General features: G+C 35.4%; 2 protein-coding genes across 12 annotated transcripts in view; one reads left to right on the top strand and one right to left on the bottom strand.

Annotated features, from left to right (window-relative positions):
- LOC141556635 (kinesin light chain 1-like) overlaps window positions 1–3,310 on the top strand; it is a 53,658-nt gene extending 50,348 nt beyond the window's left edge. Inside the window, 1 exon segment of the mRNA XM_074291069.1 lies at window positions 1,053–3,310. Coding sequence (XP_074147170.1) covers window positions 1,053–1,118 — 66 coding nt within the window. The 3' untranslated portion in view covers window positions 1,119–3,310.
- A 5,591-nt stretch (window positions 3,311–8,901) lies between these two features.
- The window catches only part of LOC141556636 (DNA repair protein XRCC3-like), a 45,579-nt gene continuing 26,792 nt past the window's right edge, over window positions 8,902–27,688 (bottom strand). For 10 of the 11 annotated variants that reach the window (XM_074291070.1, XM_074291074.1, XM_074291078.1 and 7 more), the window contains 4 exons: window positions 16,280–16,434; window positions 10,681–10,893; window positions 10,290–10,336; window positions 8,902–10,017 (listed from right to left, as the gene is read on the bottom strand). In XM_074291070.1, the coding sequence (XP_074147171.1) occupies window positions 9,798–10,017; window positions 10,290–10,336; window positions 10,681–10,893; window positions 16,280–16,434 (635 nt within the window). In that variant the 3' untranslated portion in view covers window positions 8,902–9,797. The remainder of the gene's footprint in view (window positions 10,018–10,289; window positions 10,337–10,680; window positions 10,894–16,279; window positions 16,435–27,688) is intronic. The other variant, XM_074291080.1, reaches the window with a different exon arrangement.

Genomic DNA, 27,688 nt, shown 5'->3' with positions numbered 1-27,688 from the left:
AAAATTTTAAGTAATATAACTAAAAACTATGTGTATCTAAAAAGATTGCCCAGTTAAGATATTAAAATGTTCAACATTTTACTAACATGGTAACCTTCAACTAACATTAGACTAATAATTATTTTTAGTCTTAACATTTTGTTAAATTGTCTAAATCTCCCATAAATACTCTGCCTTGTGTTTTCCAGTTTCCTGTCAATGTATGCACCATGTATCTTTTCCTGCACCCCTATTTCTTTGAAATACCTATTTTGCAGTCTGAATTTTTATCATAATGTCATTAAAGCAGTAATACTGCTTTTAAAAGATTCTGTAGAATTTACATAGGCCTAGTTTTTGGTTTCTGTGAGTGACTGTGGGAATCTTTGAATTCGGAATTACAGCCAAGTGTCTTAAGTTAAAGCCAATCGTGGTCCAAAAAATAATTATAGTTTGATTTTTGTCCTTATAGCTTAATTGATTGTTTTTCCTGCAGAATCATTGACTTTCTTCTGGGGAAAATAGGCTGCTCATACAAGAATTAAATAATAAAAATATAAAGTACCCTTTTTCCTTTACTATTTATGGCAATAAGCCCTATAAATACATTGGTGCATTGGTTTTTCTGTTCACCATAAGAATGACAGCCCCCATTAACTTTAAAATATCCTTTGCTAAAGGTGAACAAGTAAGTAATTGAGTGAGAAGCACATTTCTATATTGCATGTCTTCTCATTCAATGAAATGAATTAAAATTAAAAATCATAATTTTTGCATTCAATCTAGAGAGATGTTTTGAGTACATTAAGAACCTTTTTAAAGACCCTGCTTTAATAGAAGTAAAATAAAACAACCACTTGTTTTTGTTTTTGCTATTCTAATAGTAATTTATGCTTCTTAAAATGACATGAAGTCTTAAGATTTGCATATATAGATTGAGCATAAAATCTATCAATTTTAGATTCATATTAATACTAGTAGTATTTTAAGATCACTTGAAGCATTTTATTTACTTGAGTCATTTGAAATTCTACATCAAATATATAACTCTTTCCCATTTTATTTTCATGCAGGAACGAAATAATTGTCTGACAGACTCGAGAGTTCTGAGTGCCAGTCACACTGACTTAGCCCATTGAGGTGCTGGGACTGAAGCTAGCTATTACAGAAGCACTGAGACTCTCAAAGCTTTGGTTCCTCGTCACTCTTGTTAGGAACATGTAGATTAGAGGTTCCATTGCAAAGGACTCTTAATATTTTATATTTCTAATACAATGACTTTCCCTCTTCTTTTAGAAACTGAAGGTCACTGCTATCTTCTTTACTTATAATGAGCTCTGTTACCAATAGATTTTGTTAACACAATAATCATGAGCTATAGAAACACTGATACTTCCACTATACCAGCATAAGAAAGAACAGAATGGTCTCTAGATTCCCAGAATGGAAACAGCCAATAAGAAGTAATTCATTAGTTCTTCACTGTGACAAAAGGCAAGTCACATTTATACATAGTTCCCAGAGTAAATAATTGAAAGTGTGGTATTTTAATTAGGTTTTCTAGGTACATGTGTTAGGAACCTATCATGTTATTATATCATGCCAGTGTGTAAGGTATTCCAAAAGCCTTGTCATGTTTTAAGTCATGCTTAAAAAATTATGCTTCTGGGACCATTATAACCAAGATTTAACTGTCCATGATAAGAGAGTGACAGGGGCTAACAAGTAGTGAAGATGGTCTGTCACACTTCCATGTAATCACTAATTGCACTAAATTGTGTTGACTTTATTTCTGTTCTGTTTTTGACCCAGTTTTTACTAAAACATATAAAACTGGTTGTAAGAGGAAGTGAAACAAGTAATTGATTCTGTGTTGGGCCGTGCTTCACAGACCTAGAGCCATAGCCCCCAAATTGCCCTTTCCTATGTCACAATCTTGGTTGGTGCTTTTAGGGACTTCAATGTATATTAATTCCAAAACAGGTTCAGGCTGGATGACAAGTGGTGTTCTATTGTCTTACTTTAGACTTCACTTTAAACTAAAAATTGTACTTAGTAGAGAGCACTTTGCCTGGGTTACTTCCTGAGATGAGAGGGCTGATTTCAGGTCACTCTTAAGAAGTTCTTAAGACTTGGTGAATGTAATAAGCTACAAGCTATCATCAGTGATTTGAGCATTGTGAAACAAAAAAGAAAGAAAGAATTTGATAAGATCAAAGATTAAAATTTATACTTTGCGTTAGGAAAAAAACAAATATATAATTTTTTGCTTGTGAGCAGCCTAAAAAGAAAAAATTATGACCATATTTATTATGAAATATAGATAAGTAAACATTTTGAATTTATTTTAATAAAATAATGAAGCCATCTTTATATGATATGCACTTAAACGTTTCCTATAAAATACTTGCCTAGTAGTATATCTATAGAGAATTTGAATTTATTTCAAGTTGGATATGTAGACATTTTCCACATAGTATAATGCTGCTAATTTTAATTCCTCTAATGTATCATAGGTATATTTAAGAAAATAGACTCTTTGGGATTATGTTGTAGCCATTTTATTTTTAAAAGTTAATTTGTTTAAAAATCTTTGTATAGTTATTAATATAATAGAATGTGAAGATTATATATATATGTATGTATGTATGAGGCGTATATGCACATTTTTCAGTTATATGTATATATATGTACCTTCTGTAGATGATTTCATATTCTTTGACCACTAGCATTATGATGTGATCACTATTTTTTCAGTGTTCTGTCCTGTCTTCTTTCCTTGACGATGAGATCATGATGTTTCACAGAAGTAGAGATATGGTCTCCAAATTGCCCTTTTTGATAGCATTTAAGCTTGCAAGTTCCCATACAACTGTAACATATACTTTGCAATATTTTGTCTTTAAAATTTTATAGAAATAGATGTATTTAAACAATTTCTCTTAAGACACAAGAAGATAGCAGAAACAGCCAGGGACAGCTGTTTTGCTTTCTTGGCTGTATAAATCTCAATTTCATAGACTAGTACTAAGTGCGCTGTATCTAAAATTGATAATAAAATACATAGTTCATCACACATATTCAAGTGACAGGCAGCATGACACAGTGGACAGGAAGCTAGTCTTGGAGTTAGGAAGACCTGGGTTCAACTTCTGCCTCTAATATATAACACACTGTATGACCCTGGGCATATTATATATTCTCTAAATGCCCTATGCATAAATTGTGATGAGGGGGACAATTTATATTGGTAGAACAAGTTCTAGAGTTCTTTTTCAGGAGTTTCCTAAAGTAATAAAATCACAAATATAGTTTAAAAAAAAAAAACAAAGGAAAATAGATTTTACTGACTACTCTTTACTTTGTTCTTTCCAGTCATATCTTGTTAAAATTCTTTCTTTTCCCTAATCCAAACTGATTGAATTGTATCTAAAATGCAAACAATAACTGAAAGACTGGTGGTCTGGTCACTTTAGGTTGGTCTCATTTCTCTGTAGATTTGTAGTTGACTTTTATCTTTCAATAACTTACTGATTGGAAGTTGTACAAGTGGATTTCATAACATTTGAGACCATAAGAATTAGAAAAACATTACCAGTACCAGCTAATTGACCCTTAGGTTTTCATAACATTGCAAACAAATCTACTAGTGCGTTGGTATTTTAATTGGATGACTAAAATGAAATTACTTTAAAAAATTATATTCAAAGTCTTATATTCACAACATTTGTTTCTTGCTAACGTTTGGCCTTGTGCAAGAATTACATCTATTGAGTACCAGAAATCAATGATGTTATTGTGGACTGGTACTAAGGCTGTCACACTTAAAACTGGCCTCCAGGGAATTCTTCAGGAAAAGAATCCATTTGTTCTAGAGAAATTAACTCCCTGGGAATATATTACTGTTTTTAATGAGATAATGCACAGGGCTTTTAAGTAGACCATTTTTATATTGTATGGTGGTGGGTTTTTTTGCTTTTTTAAATCATTCTTTCTCACTTTGAAAGGTCGGTGAAAAATCGCAAAGCAAAGTTATTTTAAAGTTTATGTGTAGGTTAATGAATAAGGTGAATGTTAATGGGTTTACATAGTCTACTAAATAGTAAGTTTTTAACATTTGGTTATCTGAATTTCTGTTGTTGAAAATGCATGTTAGCACTTGTTCTTATTTATGCTTACAGTATGTGATAGGTTCACATGAACAGTATAGTTTTGGTATCTCTTTAGTCAGAGTGCTGCTAAAAAGTATCATTTTCTATTAGGATTACCAGGTGAGAACTCAGGTTGTCTGGACAGTTACAAGGTGAGAACTCAGGTTGAGATCGTTTCGGCCCCAAGACCTCTAATCATTTGCTTGACCGGATAAAACTGCAATGAGCATCGGCATCGGGCGCCTTAACCCGGCATTCAGTTCATCCCGCAGCGCCAGTTCTGCTTACCAAAAGTGACCCACTAGGCACTCGCATTCCACGCCCGGCTCCAAGCCAGTGAGCCAGGCTTCTTACCCATTGAAAATTTGAGAATAGGTTGAATCAGTAATTATATTTACATCTCCTGGGTAATAAGTAAGAGCTAGCATGATAGCAAATACTTCATTCTGTTGAGTGGACTGAAAAGGAGTCCTGACTACTCTCTTTATGGTTAAGTCATGAGAATATACAACACAAATATTTTCTTTGGAGGCGTCTGTAAATATTGTTGGTCCTTTAAGAGGAACCTTAGAAACCTTTTCTTTAAAAATCCATCGCTAATTATGTAGTAGCCAGGTTATCTTTAATGGAGATCCATATGCAAAATTTGGAGTGGTGGCCAATAAAATTTGCCATTCTGGGATGGTCTCACAGCATACATTAATTTGTGTGTTAGTATAGAATGTGTATTTTTTTTAGAACTTATTCCAGATAATTGTATTACTCTCATAATAGCCTTTAATAAAATCCTAGCCACAAGCACTGGGTAAGGAGTAAGGCTTTGTTCTGGTTGTGCTGGAAGGTTCATCCACTCAATCACACTGTCTCCTTGATGAACGACTGCTGTGGGTGCCTCTTTTGTAGCAAAAACTGATATTTCCAAGGGTTTTTGAGTGACTCAACCACATTGGATAAAGCCAGTTCAACTTGTCTCAAAGCCTCTTGTGCTTCTTTTGGAAGCTGGCGTGGTGAATTTAAAGCACTGTCTCCCCTTAAAATGTCATATAGAGGTTGTAGTTGATTGGTAGTTAAGCCTAACACTGGACACATACATTGGATATCTCCTGTTAATTTTTGGAAATCATTTAAGATGTTCAACTTCTCTGTTCTTAAAGAAAGCTTTGGTACTGTGTCTTAGGATATACTTCATATCCTAAATATTGAAAAGGAGCATGTCTTTGAATTTTTTCTGTAGCTATATGCAGTTTGTAGTACTTTAGTGTTTCCATGGTCTTTTGTAGACATGCTTCTAACATTTGTTCCTCAGGTGCACATCCCAAAATATCATCCATATAATGTAACAATATTACTTTTGGAAATTATTTTCTTACTGGAGCAAGAGCAGCAGCAACATACATTTGGCACATAGTAGGGCTGTTTTTCATTCCCTGTGGCAAAACTGTCCATTCATATCTTTTATAAGGCTCAGCCAAATTAACACCAAATTAACGAACCAAAGGTCTGAGCCAGAGAGCTGTCAAGTCAACCTGAGTTCTCACCTTGTCACTGTCCAGATAACCTGAGTTCTCACCAGGTAATCCTAACAATTTTCTATGTAAGTGTTAGGTTTATTCATGGGAGGGAGCACAAATATTGCTAAGAACTTATAATTGACTATCTGAAATTTTGTAGAATAGATTTTTCAAGGTTTATGATTCCTATAGAGATTATTTTGTTAGTCACATACCTATTTAGGAAGCTAATTTCTGAGATGATTTAAGTGTCTTTACTTAATATTTTCAGGAAGTTTACATTGATGAGATTTAAAAAGAAATCATGTTGGGCCCTCCCCTAAGGTCATTTAAAAAATAAATATACACAAGTCTCTTGGAATTGAATAGTACTCCATAAGTCATTTGGTCAGAGGTACTGTTTAATTCCTCAGAATCTTGAGGTGTGTTTGACAAAGAAATATGAAGCTAAGCTAGGAATTGCAAATCTCATCTGGCAGATAGATTTAAAAGATAAGAATGGCTGACATTCTGGGATGGGATAAGAATTTTAGCATAGTTCTTTGTCTCTAAAGTCTGGAGTATGTCCAGTGTCTTTCTATGATGTGACAAAGTTTTAAACCAGGCTACTCAAGCTAAGGATTGTGTCTGGAGACATCAGGGTATTGTATTTTTGTTGTTGTTGTTGTTCTATTTTGGACTCTGATGTTCTAGTTAATTTATTTTTTTTTTTATGGTTTCCCTTTTAAAGATACTAACATTGTCCAAAGAATAGTAGGACAAAAATAACATTTTAAAAAATATTTACTGTGTTTCATAAGTTTAAAAAATGTTTTCTTCTCTCTTGAAAAAAAATGTTCATTGTACCTTTGAGGGGAAACAACACACTTAATAATTGCTAAGTAAAAGCACTGGTTATTAGGATCAAAAGCCTAGAAATATGTTTACAAGCAGTGTAAGGAGAAGTAGCAGGGGAAGCATGGGGTTCTAGAGTCAAAAGAAAGAGCCAAGTTTGGTTCCTCGTCAGGTGCTTCTTATATTTGTTGGACTCTGAACAAGCCATCTTTATCTGGAAAATGGGGACAGTATTGCTATTCCTTCGCATGGCTGCTGTGGGGGGATATGCTCTGCAAACCTTTAAGTACTATAGACTTGTAAGATGTTGTCATAGATACAGCTGTACCTCCTGCATCCCGGCTTTTATGGTTCACATTGCTTTATGGAGAATGTGAAGTACCTGGCCTGGACCTCTCTTTTTTAGAAAAGTATAATATCATTTCTTAAGTTTGGGATAAAGGTTTTTACTTAATGCCTATTCTGTAATCAAATTTTCTTTATTGACAGTAGTGTCAAAGCTGAGTGTTTACAGTGTTGATTCTGAGATTTACTGCATGTTTTCAGAAGTGTGTGTCATTGCTATTAAATTTATGTGATGCAGCTCAGTGTTTTTGGTTCTTATTTTTAAATGTGCTTTATCTTCGATAGAGGAACTGTTGGCATTATTCTCAAAAATTACAAAAATTATTTGCTAGAGTTAAGTTTATTGTACTTTTACATGAGTGTTCATAAAATACACCAAACATGCTGACCTTGTTTCCCTTAAATTTGAAGGCTGACATTTTTGTATGTCACAAGTTGTGAATCACTAGAGAATGTCTTAGGGAATCCTGTAATTTTAATACTAAAAGTATTAGTAATTTGTCAGAACTGTTTTAAATGAGATTCTAGAAAAAATGAGGGCCCTACCAAAACAAACAAACAAACAAAAACAATTAATATTTGAAGGTTTTACCGAATACTTTTTACTGAAATACTTATTTTTTCAAAGTCTTTCTACTCCCCTAACAAAATTTTAGAATTGTTCTCTTGCATAGTAATAGTTTTTTCAAGTAGTGAATATGTAAGTATTGTATAATTAATTAATTGTCACATAGATAATTTTAAAATGTTTTCTGTCTTGTTTTTTAATTACCCAGAATTACTAACTTTTTTTTTTTTAATGGAGAGACAGTGTGACAGAATAGCAGTGCAGAATAGTACTTTATAGGAATAAGTAAAAACTAAGATTCAGATTTTATCCCTTATAACTCTTGTTTCTTTATCTGTAAATGAGGATAATAGTAGTGGAAGTACCTAATCTCATGAGGCTATAAGGATAAAAAAAAATGTACATAGAAAGCACCCTGCAACCACTGCAGCTATTAATATGCAGATGAAGCTAGGGAAGGTACTGTTTAGCATGGTGCCTGATTTTTGCCCCATAGTCACAGGAGTTTGGATTACTTTTTTTCTGCAGCGTATTGATGTGTAATCTTTAATTACTTACTGAAAGATCTGTCTGCCAAATTGGCAGCTGTTATATTTTGTAAAGTCTTACATTATTTGAAACCCAAGACCCCCCTGTTTTAGCCTTGGGTCTTAAGCTGCACTAACTGATCTTACTTTCCCATAATTGTTAGTCATAAGATGAATTATAACTGATAACTAGGTAATGCCACATATAATTAAAAGTGTGAGACCAATTGTCCTGTTGATTTGGCTGCTGGGACTAGGAAAACTCTTAGGACAAGAAGAATATGAAGTAAAAAAAACTTCCAAGTCTGAATCTAGTGGTTTTCATTTTTGTTTAACCTTGTTTTGATTAATCATTCAAAAGTATTTCACTGTGCACTGGCAGGTTGACTTATTTCATCCAAAAATATTTTTGAGCATTTCTTCAAAATTCTAGACACATCCTGAAGGAACTCGATATAAGTGGGAAGACAAGATGGAGGTAAAATGCTCATACTCCCATTTAAAAAACTGAACTCCTAGAGAAATGTTTCACCAAGAGCTCAAAGGAAGAACAGCTGCTGACATCTGGAAAGACTTTGAAATCTCTTAGAGCAGTTTCATATTGATATGTACAACTGTCTATTTTCAGTAACCTTTGTCAGAAGATGTGTCAATTAGAATAATTGCTTAGCATGTGTTCCAGCTGATATTAACACTTAGAACCTAAATTCAGTCACTTGATTTTTTTTTTTACTTTTTCTTTTAATATTTTAGAAATTGATATATTGATACAATATTTTTGTTGTTCTTTTCATTTTCAATGTTATTATATATATATATTGTTTTCCTAGCTCAGCTTACTTCACTCTTCATTAGTTCAAATACTCATGATCACTGAAACAGAAGAGAGCAGGGGTTTTGAGGGAGGCTGAATGGGCAGTTTTCATTTCTCATTAGAGTGGCAAGAATTAATGTAGATACCAAGAGTCTTTAGAGCACACCTCAACTTCCATTCAACAAATATTTATTAAGCACCTTCAGTACAAGGCATAGGGGTAGGGCTACAAAGATAAAAGAACTGAAGAGTACCTGTCCTCAAAGACAGGAGGAGAGGGATGGAACTTTAATAAGTATAGAGAACTCTACAGGGCTAAAGAAAAGCACTAATCATGGAGGATGGAGAGGAGGAGGTAGGAAAAAAGCCTTGCATTTTTGGCGCCTAATTGGACACTTGAAAAAGGAGTTTAAGGATTCAATAAGGAGGAAAAACATGGGGATAGCTTGGACTAAGGCACCAAAGTAGAGTATCATTTACAGGGAGGGCAGGGAGATAACATTTGGGCTATTTTGCCTAGAAGGTAGAATGAGGAAGCTATATGAAGTCAGCCCATAAAGTTAAATATTTTGAATGTTAAATAAATATATTTGATTCTTAAAAGTAATTCAGAGCCACTGGAAAATTATTTACTATTATAAGGACTAGTTTAAAGATGGGGGTGAGGGGAGACTAAAATCATAATTTTTGTTTTGGGCATTTTGACAGATTTCTTTCCTCAGGTTGCTACATCTCTCAAGTGGCCTTTGCCTTGATAGTTCTCAGTCCTCCAAAGGTCAGAGTGTCAATTTTAGTTCACAGCAAGGATATATCAATGAAAGAAGTAAAATAACTTAGAAAAACATTCCATAAAAATGAACATTTAAAAAAACCCACAAAAATTTAATCTTCTCTTGTCTTGACTAACCCATGAAGCTAAGAGAATGATATTAAACTATTCAGTATTATTATTTTAACTGAAAATAGAGCTTAGTAGTAGTACGCAAAGGCATATAAACAAACTGTGGATTAATAAAAGTTTTCACTTAAAGTATTTCTCCCATGTTTTCAAACTGATTTAACTATACCTTACTCTATTCCTTTTACACCTTCTGCATTGACTATGTAGTGACAACAGGACTGGGGCAGATGTGGTGCAAAAATAACACTCAGTGTCCTAATAACAGTTCCAGCAGTTGAGGCATCTGTATCTCTGGAAAACTCATAGGATGGGCGACTGACCATCAGCCTCATTAGTAGTTGATTGGACCAGGTTATTCCAAGGGCTGGAGAAACTTTCTCAAGTACACTAAAAAAACAAGATAGGAACAGTTGGTCACTCCTGGGGTTTTTCTGTTAATCTTTTAAAAAATCATAAATACCCCCAATATGTTTTCTGTTGGATTTCAGTTTCTGAATTTCTGCTGAATGCAGCTTTTGGTTTAGTAGTTTCTCCTCAATTGAGCTAACTCGATTTAGCTATCATAGTTTCCTATACCTAAATTAATGCAAGGATAAGCACCCTTCACAATAACACAGAAATATTACTAATCAAAATAGTTCTGATATAGTGGTACTTACTCCATATTCGTTCCAGCAAGGCCTCTTTCATCCACTGTACTTGTTATCTGGAAAATACAAAATTGGGTTGCATTCTGTTAACTATTGTTTAAAAGGCTGATTGACGAATGATAACATGACTGTACTTGATGATGGCAGGGAGTGCCCAAGGTGCTAATGGTTTTTTGAGAGACAGAAAGTGATCTGGATAAGATCAGCAGTGGGAGACAGCAAAATAAAATAAGATGCATCTGATGGCACTCTCTGATGTTGTGAACAAAGGGCCAGGTTACTTCCTCCCACTGACCCCTTTGTTTCCAAAAAAAAAAAAAAAAAAAAAAAAAAAAAGCCTGTTTTTACAGATACTGAACATTTTTCCATAAACACATTTGTAGGTGAAGAAAATTCATACCTGATTAATGCACAATACTGGGCTTTGGAATTCATTGCTTAATTGGTGCAATTTTGCCCCAAGGGTTTGTAAATATTTGGCTTTTGTAATGGACTGCTGGATACCAAATTCACAGCGAAACAGAGCAGCTATGGAGTCAATGATGATCAAGCGGACCATTCCCCGAGATAACAAGATGGGAGCTCTCTTAGCAATGCACTCAAACAACGTGTCCTGAATGGGAAGAATGGGAGAGCAGTACCTTAAGTAGCAGGTCCTTACTTATACCCTAGTGGTTGATACCCTAGACAAACAACTGTCCCAGAAACGTGACAGCAAACATATGGGAAAACATACTGGTAAAGTAGGCATGAACAAGTTCAAGTTGAAGTTGGTGTTTGCCTGTCATTGGGCCCAGACACACAGGAACTGGCTGCCATACAGAAAGACGGATTCTTTGGATCCCAGTTTTTAGATCTTAAATTCTTAAGACATAAGGGAAAAGAAGATATCTTTTATGTCAGATTCTCAACTGTCCCAACTACAATCCTCTGTTGTGGGTTTTTTTTTTTTTTTTTCTCTAGCAGCTGTGAATTTCTGTTTGGGAGGAGACCAGAAGAAATTAATATCATTCCATCTGGTCCAAAGAACTGTACTTTAATAGCTACTCCCCAGGACAATTAGTGTTGGTTACTGACAATCTAAAATGGAGGACAGACAGACTCAAGTAGACTCTTAGTTCTCATATCCTCAACTGAAATTTGACATGGTTAATGCAAGATACCAGAGAAGGGGTAGAGAGAATGACTGGAATAAAAGAAAATTATAATTATCCATGGGAATACCAGACTCATGATTAAAAGGTCTTGGAATTGACTGGGTTGTCACTGGGTAAGTAAGCACTTCTCAGTGCATCAGGCAACTCTCAAGCAAGGCTTCATCATCTTTTTTATACTGTGTATCCCAAGGGCAGTCTGGGTGATATCTATGGACCCCTTCTCAAAACAACATTTTTAAATGCATAGAGTCCACACAATTATAGAAGAAAATAGCCACACTGGAATACAATTATCAAAATATTTTTAAAATAAGCTTATAAAGTGCCAGATTAAGAATCCCACTCTGAGGCTGGACAATATTGCCCAGCAGTTCTACATTCGTTTAGGGTGTCGGTGTAAGCTTCTAGCTTGCTGATAACAAAAAAAATCCTATACAACATTTGTATAATTCTTATAGTTTACAAAGCACTATACACATTACTTCACATTTCTTTTTGTAGATAAGAAAAACAAAGGCTTGGAAAGGTGATGGTGAGCATTAGATGGGATTCTATTCAAGTCCTCTTTCAAGGGGATCCAGTGAGGAAAACTGACAGTAAGACAAAACTCGACAATGGATGTTGACAGGGTCTTTCTCTGGGCTAAGTGTACAAGAGAGCAGGCTCAGGGAAAGTAGGGCCTATTAGGAGGAGAGAGCTTTGCCTCCCTTACAGCAAAATGTTTAGTTAATAAAAATGTCAACAATTAAGAACTGTCTGTGTCCCCATGAATCTATGGGCTGTATTGTTTTGAAGGGAAGGTTATATATGATTTCTGCACATACACAAGGGAGGGCCTGGTAATACACTATAGCCATTACTCAGAATGCCTTGAGCTTTCTCTTTGATGCTTTTGTAGATTGACTTGAAGAGCAAGCTCAAGTGTTGACAAACTATGTTATGTCTGGTTGATAGCCCCATTAATTGAATTTAATTCTTTGCTTAAATCTCCAGGGTGTCTCCAATAGAACCCATTTTTGTCGAAAATGATGGCAGCAGTAGTGGTTTAGAAGATTCTTCCATTAATGTGAGTGGCCTCCCCTCCTGTTCCCTTTATTGTTTTGGAGGGGTGCATGTGTGCAAATGCATGGACATGCTTATGAGATGAGGGTGTGGTTAAAGTTGCCAGAACTTGGAACAAATCTGCCCCAAGGCAGCCATGCACACTGCCCTGTAGTCAGTTTACAGTCAGTTTCTCAAGATTTTAGCTCAGGGTCCCTCATTTGAACTTATGTTCAAGTAATTAATTAAGGAAGGAAACGAGCATGGTGGCAGTAACAAGCAGGCTAGTGCTTTTTCAATCACTAAAACATTTTTAAAGCACCTACTTTGTGTTAAGTGCTGAGGACACAAAAGTCAGAAGTAAAACAATCTCAGATCTAACAAAGCTTACTTTTTTTTTTTTAAATAGCACTCACACTTACAAATATATACAAAACTCAAATACAAGTACGTGTTCTTTAAGTTTCTTTAGAATTATAAGGAAGATAAAAATACTTGCAATACTTCTACCTCAGAGTTGTGAGGCATATACTTTATGATTCCTCCTATTTCAGGACTTCAAAGAGGTCTTCTGAGAATTTATGAGACCTTGAATTAATAGAACCATCACTTATGGTCCACATCACAACAGGAAAGTGAGACTGGAGAGGAAGAGCAAATCATGTGAAACCTGAAATACCTCTGCTTAATCTAGTAAAACTAAAGGATCATAGATTTAAAGCTGGAAGAGGCTTTAAAGACCATCTACACACCCTCCTCATTTTACAGATGAGTTAACAGAGGGTTGGACTGTCCCTATTGGTGGTAGGGAAGCAAGATTTTTGAGGGGCAGCTACAGTGTTCTTTTAGCAGCAAAAAGGGAAAGAGAAGTCAATCTGTACATGTCATCTCCTGTGGAAGACAGCAAATGAGATTAGATTCAGTCTGAAATAAAGCTTTTTCTCTGTTGAGATGCATCTGCTGGCATTCTTGGAGCCAGGCTGTACCCTACTACTTACTGCAGGTTTGTACATCATGAGGCGCTACAGAAATGTGCTTACTTTTGCAAATGTATCAGTAAAAGATACATGCATGATCTTTCCCTAAAAATTTCTAGTATGGAAGAAGGAATACTGTTGATTAATCCCTAAAATTTTTATTTTTTCATGTTAGCTTCAGGTTTACTCATCTAAACCTTTTGTCAGAGCAGCCAGATAGTCAAAGAAATGATTTGACAGTCACTCCTTTATTTGTACAACCCTGCTAGCTCCCTGGTAACACTATAGGTAGGGAACATAGAACAATGAAAGCCTAAGGGTTAAGGACCATCCATGGACTGGATAACTACTCCTTAGCATGTCAAATAGGAAATAAAGGTACATGGAGCATTTAGGATACAGTGACTTGTCAATGGGGCACTTTGACCTTGTAGGCGCTGGTCCTGGCCACCTAAGGAGGGCTGTGAGAAAACTCTGCTTGGAAGCTTGGGAAGCAATTCATCATTTCTTTAGCTTGCCCTGGACCTCTCAAATAGCTTCCCAAGACCTTTTTCTTATAGGCATCGAAATGCCCTGGCAAAGGCCTGTGGGAGTATGTTTTGGGGAATTTTTCAGGAATCCTAGAGCTACATCCACACAGAACAGCGTCCATCTCCTTTGATGCTGTCTTCTCTTTCAGTGAAAAGTTTCCACAGTGACCTCCCTGTCAGAAGTGTCCACGTTCTCCCAAGACCCACAAAGGGCACAGCTGCTGTCTTTGTAACCTTTCGCTGCTGGGAACACCGTCCCATCTGGAGCCAGTAGGGCTATAGTCAAAGCATGGAGCAATCACCTGAGAGCTGGTGGTTATTTAACAAGGTTTCATTATGACTTTTTGCTGTGGGACTTGCTACTAATCTTTATATGATTTGTCAGGATCACACAGGACCATGACCTTTGTGAGTCTTTTTAGGTGACAAGACAAATCTGGGCGAGTTGGTCAATGTCCCTGAATACCTTTTGTATATTTCAGCTCTACTCTTAAAAGAGAATTCTGCTGGTTTCCTCCTTTTCATCATTTATTCCCTCAACTCTCCTAGAGACTCTGTGGGGCTGACTGCAGGGTTGAAGTTTGTGGCTTTGCCATGTACTGAATCTGCATTGGAAAGGACTGTTCCTCTGTGTATGATATCCTGTTATGTTATTTCATTTGGAGCTATGTGTGCTAATGTATTTTACTGTAAATTTTTTAAAATTAAATTTTATGTGCTCTATACCTTATATTCTTCAAAATTAGCTTTATGTGGAAATATTTTTAAATTAAGTGAATCCTTATAATAGAGATGCCTCCTAAAAATTCCTTATTCCATTCAAGAGCCAGAGGTGAGAAGAAAATGTACATATTAGACTCTCTACCCAAGTTTGTTCCAAACTCAACAAATCATTTTATTTAGGACTTCTGGGCCCTTCTTGGTAAAATGAGATGGCTAGACTAAATGCTCTCTCTATTTCTTTATTATTCTAAGCACCAGCCTTTGTGAGTCTAGGATCCCAAGACTTGGCTCCACAGAATGTCAGGGCTGGGACCTTGGAGACCATTTAGACTACTGCCTTCTTAGGAAAACTAAGGCTCATATAGATGGGAATTAATTTACTTAAGGCCATAGAGTGGGAGGACTGAAACTCAGTTTTCAGCTTCCAATTACAGTCATGCTGGCTCCTTGGCTTTGCTATCTGGAATGGTGAAGGGGACTGGAACGCATGTGGGGACAGGTTCCTTTGGTAGCACTAAAACTGTTTCAATGTACTTTCAACTTTTAAGTAAGCTGAAGGTGGCTCACTCTGTTGAAATTTTACTTTTTCTCCAATGACAATTATTACTACCTTTTTTTCACACTAAATTCTTCACTCAATAAGCTATGAAATGTAACTTCTAGATATGTTTGTATATAGTTCATCATGTATGTAATTAGGAATAATACAGTCTACAAAATTTACTTTAAGGTGTGCAATCTAAAACTATGTAGACACATGCACATGCATACACACACATATACATACATACATATATACTGTAACAATACAAATTCATCTTGTCCTCAAACTAAGAGGAAGGTAGTGCATTGGATGGAGTACTGGGCCTGTAGTCAGAAAGACTTGAATTCAGATCCAGTCTCAGATACTTCTTAGCTGAGTGGCCATAGTTAAATTCTCCTTCAGAGTCTATAAAATGGGGGTAATACTAATAAACACCCATCCCCAAAGTGCGTTATATGGAGCAAATGAAATAACTGTAAAGCGCTTAGCACAGTACCAAAATAAGTGTTACATGGATCTTGGCTAATATGATGATGACCAATCATCCAGTAAAAAAAAAAAAAATTATAAAGCAATAAAAAAATTATAAATATTTGACTTAGTTCTGCCAGTTGACATGCTCTCCCAAGATCCCTATATTTACTGCTTCCTGTTTAAATTGGGTTAACATTTAGCTTGGGGAAAAAAAGTTATTGGTAATTGTAAGGACTAGTAAAGATTCTAAGATGAAGATAACGTAAGAAATAAGACAACCCTTCACAACAGAGGTTTGCAAAGTACCTCCAGAGGGCCAAATCTGATGTTCTGCCTGGTTTTGTATAGATAAAACTGTTAAAGAATGTAAAAAAAAAAATTTAAGTCATAAACCATATATAAAAGCAGGCAGTAGTTTGCTAATCTCTGTTCTACACAATAAAAATGATCACCCCAATTAATTAACCTTGGTATAGAATTACAGTTCTCCCATTTACCTTGAAATCTAAATTAATCAGCCCCTCAATATCTTGTTGAGGTACAGGGTACTCACTATGTCTGCTGCATGTTCAATGAAGATAGAGTTGCCAAATTTAATTTTCTTGATGATCTCCCCTGGAACATCTGTCCTCAATTGATGCTGTAGAGCTATTAGCTGCTGTAAGCGCTTATCTGGGAAAACATCCTCTGTACAAATATACATCACACCTAAAATGCAAAAAACAGGTTCTCTGTTGGCTCCAAAGATTCATCTTAGAGTTCTTGTTTTAATTAGATAGCTACTACAGTCTATATTTTCTACTTGTCACCCCCAAATACTGTTTTTCTATTCCTATATTTTCTAACATTCCTTGTCGTCTTCCAGTGAAGCTGTCTTCAAATGCCTCATTCTAGAATAGAAGTGACTCCGTGTTTTTGAAGACCCTTCCAGTAAAGAATAAGAAGACTTTCTAAGTTTAAAAAAGCTTTTCTGTGTTTGTTTTTCTAATCTGTGTGGAAAGATTCATGAAGTTTGGCCACCAGGGGGTGACTTTTCTCAACACAGTCAGTCAAGAAGGGTTTAAAACTTGTTTTGGAAACATGCTACAACAATAAAATCAGAGGCTACTTTTGAAATTCTTTGCTGATTACATTGGGAAATATAAAGAGGAGAAAGGCAGGTAAGCAAATAAAACAAACTTTCTTGCTCTAAAGCAACTGCCATAGACTTGACAGTGACTCTGAAATTGGGTTCATTTGAGGTACAGGTAAAAGAAGCTGCCCATCACCTTACCAGTTACAAGTCTGTGAGACCACCCTTTATCTGATCATACATCTAGGAAGCCAGATCACCTGATCTTTGTCCATGCATCATGTATTACATGTGAACAGACTTGATCCTCCTTTGGGTTAGTGCCCAAGAACTGTATCTGTGGTGTGAGGCTGTGACCCCTGGAAAGGAGGGTATTGACAGCAGCAAACCTGAATAGCTGACACAAAATCCATGAGTACAATCAAGGACAAAAGGAATTACAACATCATCAATTACTACTTTGTGATTTTGGGCAAATCACTTAACTTATCTGAGCCTCAGTTTCCTCATCTATTAAGTGAAAGTGCTTGATTAGAAGGTCTCTTTCAGCTATGGATCTTATGAAAAATTTAGTTTTTCAAAACATTTTTATCATCCTGGACTCACTTAATCCTCAGAGAAACTTTGAGGTCAGTAATGCAGGGTTATCATCACTGTTTTATGAAGATGGAAAAACTAATGTTTAAAAACTCATTAAAAGACTGGACAGTTAGTAAATGGCGAAGAAAGTTCTAGTGCCTCAGTCTTAATTATGCTTCAGGTTAAATAACCTGTAGCCTTGGCACTGTATTACAAAGTTCATGTAGTACTACCTTCACCCACATAATATAATAGGAATATATATAATAGAAAATATAATAAAACACAAAAATATGACAATAGAAAATGCAAGATGAGTACTTCAAGAGAATTGTAATAGCTGCACTTTAGATCTGAGGCAGAAAAGTTCATGGAATTAGGAAAAGATCTTTGGAGGTATTGGCATTTAAATTCTGAGCCTTCACATAAAGTTGTCAGGCAAGAATGCATGTTGGGATCATGTCATATTGTTTGTCTTCTCTGAAGGCCTTAGCAATTTGCTGCACTCATAGTCTAACCTTACACATCTACTTCTGTAATCATAGGCAACTCACTTTTCTGGAGTTCAGTTTCCTCCTTCATAAAATGAGACAATTAGATGACTTTAAAGATTCCTTCCATGTCTAAAAGCTATAATTAAGAGATATTAGTAGACAAATTGGATCACCATTTTTTTTAATGGTTCTTAAGTCATTAATTTTATGAGCATCCATGTAAAATTAAGATCCCAACTATCTAGTCCCCAACAATCTATGCACACTGGCCTAGGCTAGAAGGAGTCAATGGAGGCCCATCATTGGGCCTTTTGTGCTATCCCTCTAAATATTTATATATAGACTCTATTGAGTCCTGTGCTTCATTTCTAAAAGTAAACTTCAAATACTTTGACTTTCATTTTGCCCAACTATATACTTCATATATGGGAACTCTAAAAGCTCAGCAATTTTTACTTCTCTTCTCAAAATTACAAAATTTCAAGAGGAAAATTTTTCAGATGCTCCAGGGTAAATTTTCTGTCTCTACTTCTTCCAAAAGCAGAGCCTCTTAAGTCTACCCTTCTTATTCTTGCCCTTCCTAACCAGGCCTTGTCTTAATGCTTCTTAATCCCTTCCCAATGAAGAGACAAGATCTGGGAGGAGGGAGATTGTGGCATTATAGAAATCATAGACTTAAGAGCTGGAAGGGGACTAGGCTAGGCCATTAGAGAATATCAATTTCCTCACTGTGTCCAAAAGAAAGAAAGAATGATATACTAACATGGCTCATTCTGCATTAGAGTATTAATTCATCCAGACCTTTTGATCAGGAGGTGGGAAGCCTGGTAATAAGTAGTCCCCAGAGTAGTAGCCAATCATTATGCTAATCAGTGTATTAAGGCTTTCTAAGCTGTTTGTCATTAAGATATTAAATCATTCTCCTGCTTCATACTGTATCATTTAACATATGTCTTCCATGTTTTCTCTGAAATGATTTCCTTCATTCTTTCTTAAAGCATAGTAGTATTTCATTACAGTGATGTACCATAACTTGTTCATCAATTTTCTAGATGGGCACCTCCTCAAAGTCTAAATTCTTTGCTACCTCATTGCTGATTTTTTTTGGGGGGAGGAAAAGGTCTATTTTGTCATAAGAAAATGTAACTATAAATTAAAAAAAATAAGTTCCAGGTCAGGGGGTAGTTTATTATTTATTAATAGACACTAAGTACCCATTACTTCATGTGCTGGACACCAGAGTATAAATATGAATGTGAGGCAGTCTCTGCCTGCAGAGGACTTATTATAATCTACTGACAATACACACTATGTCCCTAGATAAATACAAGATATACCCTTACCTCTACCCCTCTTGTTGGGCTAAGGAGAGAAATCACTGGAGGGAATTAGGAAAAGCTTCTTTAAAGAGGTTACACTTCAGTTAAGCCTTGAAGAAAATGGGAGATCCTAAGAGGTAGAAGTAAGGAGGGAATATATTTCCACCTTCATTGTGCAAAGGCACAGGAAAGAGGAGTATATCAAGTTGATCAGCTTTGAATCAAAGTATTGTGGTAGAGTCAAAAAAAAAACCTTGAAACTCTAGCAATGCTTTCCATAATGTCTGATCTACGTGCTTTTATGCTCACTAACACTTTAGCTCCAAGAGATCCCAGCATGTGGGATCACAGATAAAATCCTCTCCAATCCCTTGTTAGCCAATCTTATATAATACTGGGAAACAATCTATGCCCACATTCTCATCTCCCTTAAGCAGCTGGTATGCTTAAAGGTCCCAAAGTGATGATTTGGCAATGAAGGTAACAAATGATGCTTTGCTTCCCATTCACTGTTATTCTGGAATGTTCCAAAAGCAGAGACCACCTAAAATATATCAAAGATGGGATTTTTCTTGTATAAAAAAGGAAAGCTGGATATCTATCTTTAAAGGAACTGTCGTCACCTTACCGATTTTGTGGAACTGCCAAACCATAGACCCATTTTGAATACAGATTTGGATATCTAACGAGGTGTCCATGGAAGGACAATAGTCCCCAAAGAAGCTTCAGCCAGATTATGATATAATAGAGAAATGCTTAAGAAAATAACTAAAAATATAGTAAAATGGGGATATTTTATGGATAATTTATGGTGTTCTGGGTCAATATACCATTTGCAAAGATCTATTTCTATTTGAGCTTGAAGTTACTAGTCTACAGCATCTTATTCTGATCTCTACCTAGCTATAAAGAAGATACTTTAATAAGTTTCTTTCAGATGTTTACATTCTCCAAATGTACCATGTAATCATCTGAAGAGGCATTTGCTTTTAAGCAAGGAACTGAAATGAGTAATGATAATTTTTGAGCTCTTCAAATTCCAAGTGCTGTTATTTCAGTACGTCCAGTGAGAGCCCCTAATTTAGTATTGCATAATTTCCCAGGTATAATCCAGCACGTTCTTTCATTCAAGATACATGTATTTGGTGACTTAACTCTAAATGCATGCCACAGTCTACACCAGGGATTCTCAAACTCCAGTCCGTGGGCCAGATGCAGCCCGTTGAGGACGTTTATGTGGCCCACCAGGTTATGGCAAATGGGCTGAGGGGGCGGAGACTGTGAAGAGAGCTCTCTCTCTGCAACGACATCCATCAAGGAGTCCTTGAAGAATCTCAACATATGTACAGAAGACATTTTGCTCTAATGAGTTAAATGTTATGTACAGTCAAACTATATTCAACAAACCAAAACAAATTTGAATTGTCTATAAGGAAAAATCTCATACTCTTAAAATTAACCAAAAGGACCGTGAAGGTGTCTGTGAAAGCCTACCAGTTTCTCATATTTTCAACATCTACACTTTCAAAACTTATATAGATTACTCTTAGAATAATTTCACAGAAGTAAATAGCCTTTCTGATCACACCTTCCTTTTAATTACATCAAGATAAATAATACACAATAATAACTCAGTATTAAAGAAATTATATGTGTATTATATATATGTATGTATATATATGATTGAGAAAAGATGGGCTAGTTATATGGTAAGAATGAAGGGTAACTGACCATCAACAATGGTCAACAATGATAGCAGTAAGCCCACTTATCTGATACAAAAGAAAGAAAATTCTCAGCACGTTTGTTGCATTCGCTTGGTAAATCTGTGGGAAGACATGAATAAAGCTCCCCCAGTATGGAGAGACTTGAATGAGTTGCCATCTGCATCCCTAAAGGGAGCATCTACATAGATGAGATGATCTATCTGAGAATAAGTGCACTTTGAAGTGAACGGAAAAGTAAGAGGGATCCATATGATCATAGCACTTCTACTCAGACAATTCATTAAGTGCTGGACTAGCGCCAAATTGCAGGGTTCCACATAATCTGAAATGAGAAAATCTTGCAGGATTGCTTGACAAAAAAAACTTTGGTTTGAGGCAGCTGCAGATTTCCTCCCAGTGATGAGATGATACCTCTAAGCAGTTCATTCATAACTTTGTGTCCATTTTCTAGTAGTGAGCCCTTGTTTCAGGCAAGCAGTAGGATTGTGAAACATTCTATCAAAAAGTAACTTTGTAGTAAGTTTGTTCTGTTCCTTCAGTTTACAATGGGGGATCAGTATATTCTCAGATGAAAGCAAAAACTCAACTATTCATTTACATCAGTGCTTTGTTTTTAGTAAGATCAAGACTGCATAAAGTTATACTTGTTCATATTTTCTATAATTTTCTAAAGTTCTCAAAAAACACATAAAGCACTTTTATTCTATTTGGAGAAGCTCCAAGAAGAGATTCACACAGATTAAAAGTTCAATTTAACATTTCCTGAGTATCTCCAATGTGCATAAGCCTGTAGCCTATAACTTAAGACCTCTACTCATGTTCTTTGTTCTACCAGGACCTCCATCTTTCAGAACTTTATCAGGCCATTACCCTCTTGCAAGATTATATTCTCTTCCAGTCCCAAATTTGAGCTTTTGGTGCAGTGTCCTCTACTCTTAAATCTCGTTTCTTTGTCTTACTGCGATCAGCCTTGTTAAACTCTAATCTTTGGATTACTCTCAAGTCTTTCTCCATTCCAACTTCAATTTTGAACAAAAGCTGGAAGAAATCACAAAATATTTTCACTGGGTTGCTACCAAATTTCTAATGTCTGAGCTGGGCCCTCACAGTAGCAAGTCAATCCTACTTAACTGGTTCTCTATCCCAGTCAGTATAAGAGATGGTCCAAACCTTCTCCTCAAGATTCCCTCAGTCTTATCACCTGAGAACATCACTTTACACTTGACCAAAACACATTAAAGCCATTAGTTGGTAATATCCCGTTCCCTTTTCTGACATTATTTTCTACTAACCCCTTTACTCCAATATCTGATGAAGAGATTTCTTCTTGCCAAGACATCTCTTCTAGATCAGCTGTTTCTATTAGCTTTCCCATGATTTAGTTTTTTAATTTGAATGTCTAAAAACTTGTTTTTTTCCAACCAAACCTTCAAATAAATATATCCATTTCTATTTTCTCGATAGCATTTTATTTTTCCAAATACAAGTTTTCAAAACTCACCTTTGCAAAACCTTGTGTTCCAAAATTTTCTCCCTCCCTGCCCCCCAAGACAGCAAACAATCTGATATAGATCAAACATTTACTATTATGTTCTTAGCTCTCCTTCCCTTCTCACCTAAATTTCTTGGAAAAGCTCTCCACAATTTGTTTACATTTTCTCTCCTGTCATTCTCTTTTAAATCCTCTGCAATCTGGATTCTGACCTCATCATTCAATTAAAATAGCTTTCTCCAAAGTGATCTGTTAAATGCCAAATGTAATAACCTTTTCTTAATCCTCATTCATCTTGATCTCTCTTGTAGCAGCTGGAGCTGTTAAAAAACACTTACTCCTGGATAATTTCTCTTCTCTGGATTTTCTTGATAAAATGCTCTCTTGGTTGTCTTCCTACCTATTCTGACCACTTCTACTTAGTAACTTCTACTGGATTCCATGTCCCACCTACCTACTAACGGTGTTCCCTAAAGCTCTCTTTTCTTCTTTTACACTGCCTCCCTTAATGATCTCATAAGGTGCCCTGGGTTCAATTCTCTCTATATAGACAACTACCAAATCTATATATTTAACCCTAGACTCTTTGCTGAGTGCCAAAGCTGAAGGAGGTGACTGTTCCCTATTTCTTGGGCAATTAGCATGCACTACTTAATCAAGTGATATGCTCAGAAGCTTGAACCTTTGTTCCATAAGTTACTTCATTTTTTACCTGTCACATTTTATATAACCAATTGTCTACTGTTTGTTCCAAGTAAATGATCTGTAGGCATCTCAAACAATGTACAAAACAGAAATCATTGTTCTCCCCTCAAACTCATCCCTTTTCAACTTTCCCTATTGTTACTGGAAATTTTCTGTTATTATTATCCCTTTTACTGAGGGCACTACCATCCTTCCAGTCACCATGCCTTGAAACTTTGATGTCATTTCTGAGTCATCATTTTTATTCCAGTCTATTGCCAAATATTTTTCATTTCTATCTCCACAACATTTCTCACTTGGACTACTGAAATATTCTTCTATTTGGTCTCCCCAACATTATCCTAATTCCAATCCATTCTTTATATTGTCCAAAGCTTCTTAAACTGGGAGTTACAATCTCATATGGAATCATGTAATTAAATATGAGGGTGATGAAAAAAGTTATGATTTATTACTAATAAATGTTTGATTTGCCTACTTATTTTATATACCTATATGCCTGGGGCTATAAACATTTCTTGGGTGAAAAGGGATGGTGAGTGGGGAAAAAAATGAGAAAGTCCTGATACAAATGACAAAGTGATTTTCTTAATGCATTCAACAAACTCCAATGGCTCCCCATTATTTACAAGATTAAATATCAATTCCTCTGGCATTTAAAGTTCTTCATAACGTGTCCCCTTCCTGATTTTGTAGTCTTCTAATATATTACTCCCTTCTATGTATTTTACAATTTAGTAATACTTGCTTATTTGCTATTCTCTAAATCGAAGTTTCTTAAACTGTGGGTTATGACCCCATGTGGGGTTCATGAAAAATTTGGCAACAGTAAAAGGTATCAAGTAAAAATAAACAAGCACTTCCCATCTCATTAGTATGCAAATTTGCTTTCATTTTTAATAAATGATAAAATTACATGTATATCATTGTTTTGAAATAAATTTATTTATTATATTTTATCAGTAAATGTTTGATTTGTATACCCAAGGTTGCATAAAAATTTCTTGGGTGAAAAGGGATTGCAAGTGGAAAAAATTAAGAAGCCCTGCTGTAAATGAATAATACACTGGAATATTCTTCACTATGCCAGGAATTCTCTTCCTACTTATCTCAGTCTCTTAGTATTCCTAGCTAACTTCAAGACTCAGCCAAAATGCTACCTTTTACAGATTATTTAGTAGATACCACTAAAGTCATTTAAGCAGTAGAAGGATCTCTATCAAGGACCTTTCCATCAAGAGACAAGATGGAGCACACTCAAAATATACTCCTTATAGGTTAGTATAGTTTTGCAACATCTGCTAATATTCTTATTATGTTGGCTAAGTTAGTTTTCCCCAAAAAAGGCACTGAAACTATTCTTAAGACTTAACTGGACCAGGAGATGAAGGATTGAAATATTGACATAGCTTCCTGATTTCCTAATGCATAAAAGAATCCAGCACATCAGGATGAGCAAGTTAAGAGTCCCTGCTACTCTGAGAATCAATATACCTGATCTTCTGTAGAAGGGTTAGGGGAGCTGTGCCCAAATGAACCAAAACTTTATCTTTGCTAAAAATCCTTCCTGTTGTTAAATAGTGTTAAATAAATCTCTTTTTTAGCATAATGTAGATCATTCCAAACCAGAGTCCAAAGCCTTAGTCAAGCTTAGCTCAGAACATGGCCAGTTATCTCTGTAACGTGTAACATAATGCTTATGACTTACCTCAATAATCTACAGGATAAAATAAAAACTTCACATAGTAAAATTTGATATTATAATAATGACTCACAAGGAGCTAGTGTGGCACAATAGAAAGAGAGCTGGTCTTCGAGTCAGGATAATATGGGTTCAAGTTTTACTTCTGATATATTTGGGATGGCTGATTTGAGTAAAACATCAACCTCTCAAAGCAAGACAACATTCCAAGATTTTAAGTAACAGAATAAGCATCGATCTATAGTGATAGAGGTAGTTTCTTCACCTGGAACACCTTAATAATAATAAAATCATAGGAAAAGCTTCTCTCCTAATAGTTGACATTAAGGCCCTCGATGATCTTAAAGTGCTTTATCTCGCTGACCTGTGATAGAAGCAAGGCAAGCTCGGTGAGGTTGCCCACAATCCCACAGCTGGCTATTTTATGTCAGCCTGGATTTGATCTCCAGCCCTCTAACTTGTGTGCCATGAAGTAGCAGAAAGAGCACTGGTTTTGGACACAGAGGACTTGCCATCAATACAAATTCTTCCTCATGGCCTGTATAACCTGGGTCAGTCACTGAATTTCTGTGGAACTCAATGATCTCATCTGTAAAATGAGATGGTTGGACTCCTGGGTGAGTGCTCTTTCCACTAATATATGTTACCAAAAATATGATATTGGTTGATATCGATGAAATAATGCTTAGCCAAAGGATTACATTCTATTGGCCAAAGAAGTCAGCTCTTTTTTGCTCTTTTCCCAAAGTCATCACTTGTGCCCACCATTAAAGGAAGAAATGCCCCAAACATTGTAAACATTAAATTTTACTGAAACAGAATGATACACCTGATGCAATTAAGCAAAATTTAATAGTACCTTCTATGTTTATGTGCCAGGAAGTAGGGCAGGTATTGAGGATAAAATTTTTTTTTAATAGTGAAATGATAAAATCCCTATCTTCAAAAAACCCACATCAGCCTATTTGGGGGTGGATGAAAGGGAACACATATCAAACAGGCTAACACAACTTTTACTGGTTTTTAAAAAGAACATTATGAATTTGAAGAAAAAGACTAAATTAAACTGGCTTTTTCTAGATCAAATTTAAGCAAAGATAGAAAACAAAACAGTTCAGCAAACTAACAAGCACTATAAAATGACTTCTCAAAATGGCACCAAGACAACCGAGAGACAATGTGTCCTATTTTCTTGGTTAACTTCCAAGCCATACGAAAGAACAATGAGCTAGTACAGAGACAGAATACATGGAATAAATTTGTTTCCTTTGAAAACATTTATTGTGAAACTGAATGTTAGAAGAAGTCTCAGCAAATAAATATGTACAAGAGAATGTCATATCTAAATAACAACATATTTTTCAATTGACACTATAAGAAGAAAATATGGCCAAAGGCTGGGAATTTCAGGAAGCCAGATAGAAAAGACCTGGAATCAATCCTATCTCTAGCTAATTTTTTTTGAGTTGGTATAGTGAAAAATTTCAGACAGGCCAACTATGGAAACTTGTTTTGTAAGAGTTTTTCTTTTCTCCTAGTAGAAAGGAGAGATACAAGGGAGAGAAAACAAATTCTTATTAATTGGGAAAAAAATAATTCCAGAGCTGGTGTAGTATATTAGAAAAAGTGTTAAAGTAGAATAAGCCAAACAAGGTTCAAATTCAGGCTCTGACATTTATTAGCTCTGTGGTAATGACTAAATCATTTAAATTTTCTGAGATGCAATCTCCACAGGGGGATCATAACATTTACCACTATGTGTCAGAATTAAAAAAATAATAAAATAAAATAAAATTTTTCTATTTAGAGCACTAGGTAAATGTAAATTATTATTAGCTGTAGTAGTAATAGAAAGAGGAATTAGAACAACTGAGCAGTCATTAACAACTTGATGTACATTCCGCAGGAGGTCTCTAGTGGAAGGCTACAGCATTTTGTCCTTGGCCTTATGATCTTCAATGATTTTGTGACTGATTTTTACAAAGACAAAAATGGCATGATATCACATTTTCAGGTGACTCAAAGCTTGGTGAAATAGTTAATATATGAGATGACAAAATTCAAAATAAAAAATATCTCAGTGGGGTAGCATGATGGAAAGGTATTACGATAAAAACAGTTGTCTCAAAGACAGCAGAATACAAGACCCAAGAGAAGCATAAAAAGATAAACGGAAAAGAGAAATCATAAAGGATTCAATAAGGTTAAACAGTATACATTCCTGCATGGGAAGATAATACTTGTAACTCCTAAGAACTTTATCATTATTAGGATAGTTAGAAGGAGTCTACATAGACAGATGAGATGTCATGGGTATGAGTTAATTATGATAGGTTTGATATTTAAAAAGGGGAGGGGCCTAAGAAAAAAGGATGTTCTGGGAGAAAGGGGAAGGGAGAAATAGAATGAGATTATAGTATCTAAACTTTTTTTTTAAATAAAGGTAAATGAATTACAGGAGGAAATAGTAAAATTATACTAGTGGGAGATTTCAACTTTCTCCTCAAAACTAGATAAAAAAAAAAAAAAAGAAGAAGAAGAAAATTAAGGAAATAATAGAATATTTTAAAAATTAGGACAAACTTCTGGAGAAAACTGAATGAGAACAAAAGAAACATACCTTTTTTCTTACAAGTGAATTCTACCAAACATTTATTTTAGTTTTAAATTTTTAAAAAAGATTTTTATTTTCAAAATAAATGCATGGATAATTTTCAACATTGACCCTTGCATAGCCTCGTGTTTCAGATTTCCCCCTCCTTTTCCCCACTCCCTCCTCTAGATGACAAGCAATCCAATATGGGACATACCTTTTTCTTAACATTATATGTCATCTACGATCTTTTATTATGGTATAAAATGAAGAAAAGTC

The sequence above is a fragment of the Sminthopsis crassicaudata genome, chromosome 2, assembly GCF_048593235.1.
Source record: "Sminthopsis crassicaudata isolate SCR6 chromosome 2, ASM4859323v1, whole genome shotgun sequence".
NCBI lineage: Eukaryota > Metazoa > Chordata > Mammalia > Dasyuromorphia > Dasyuridae > Sminthopsis > Sminthopsis crassicaudata.
The sequence above is the reverse complement of the archived record's forward strand: the minus strand, read 5'-3'. Positions and strand labels throughout refer to the sequence as shown.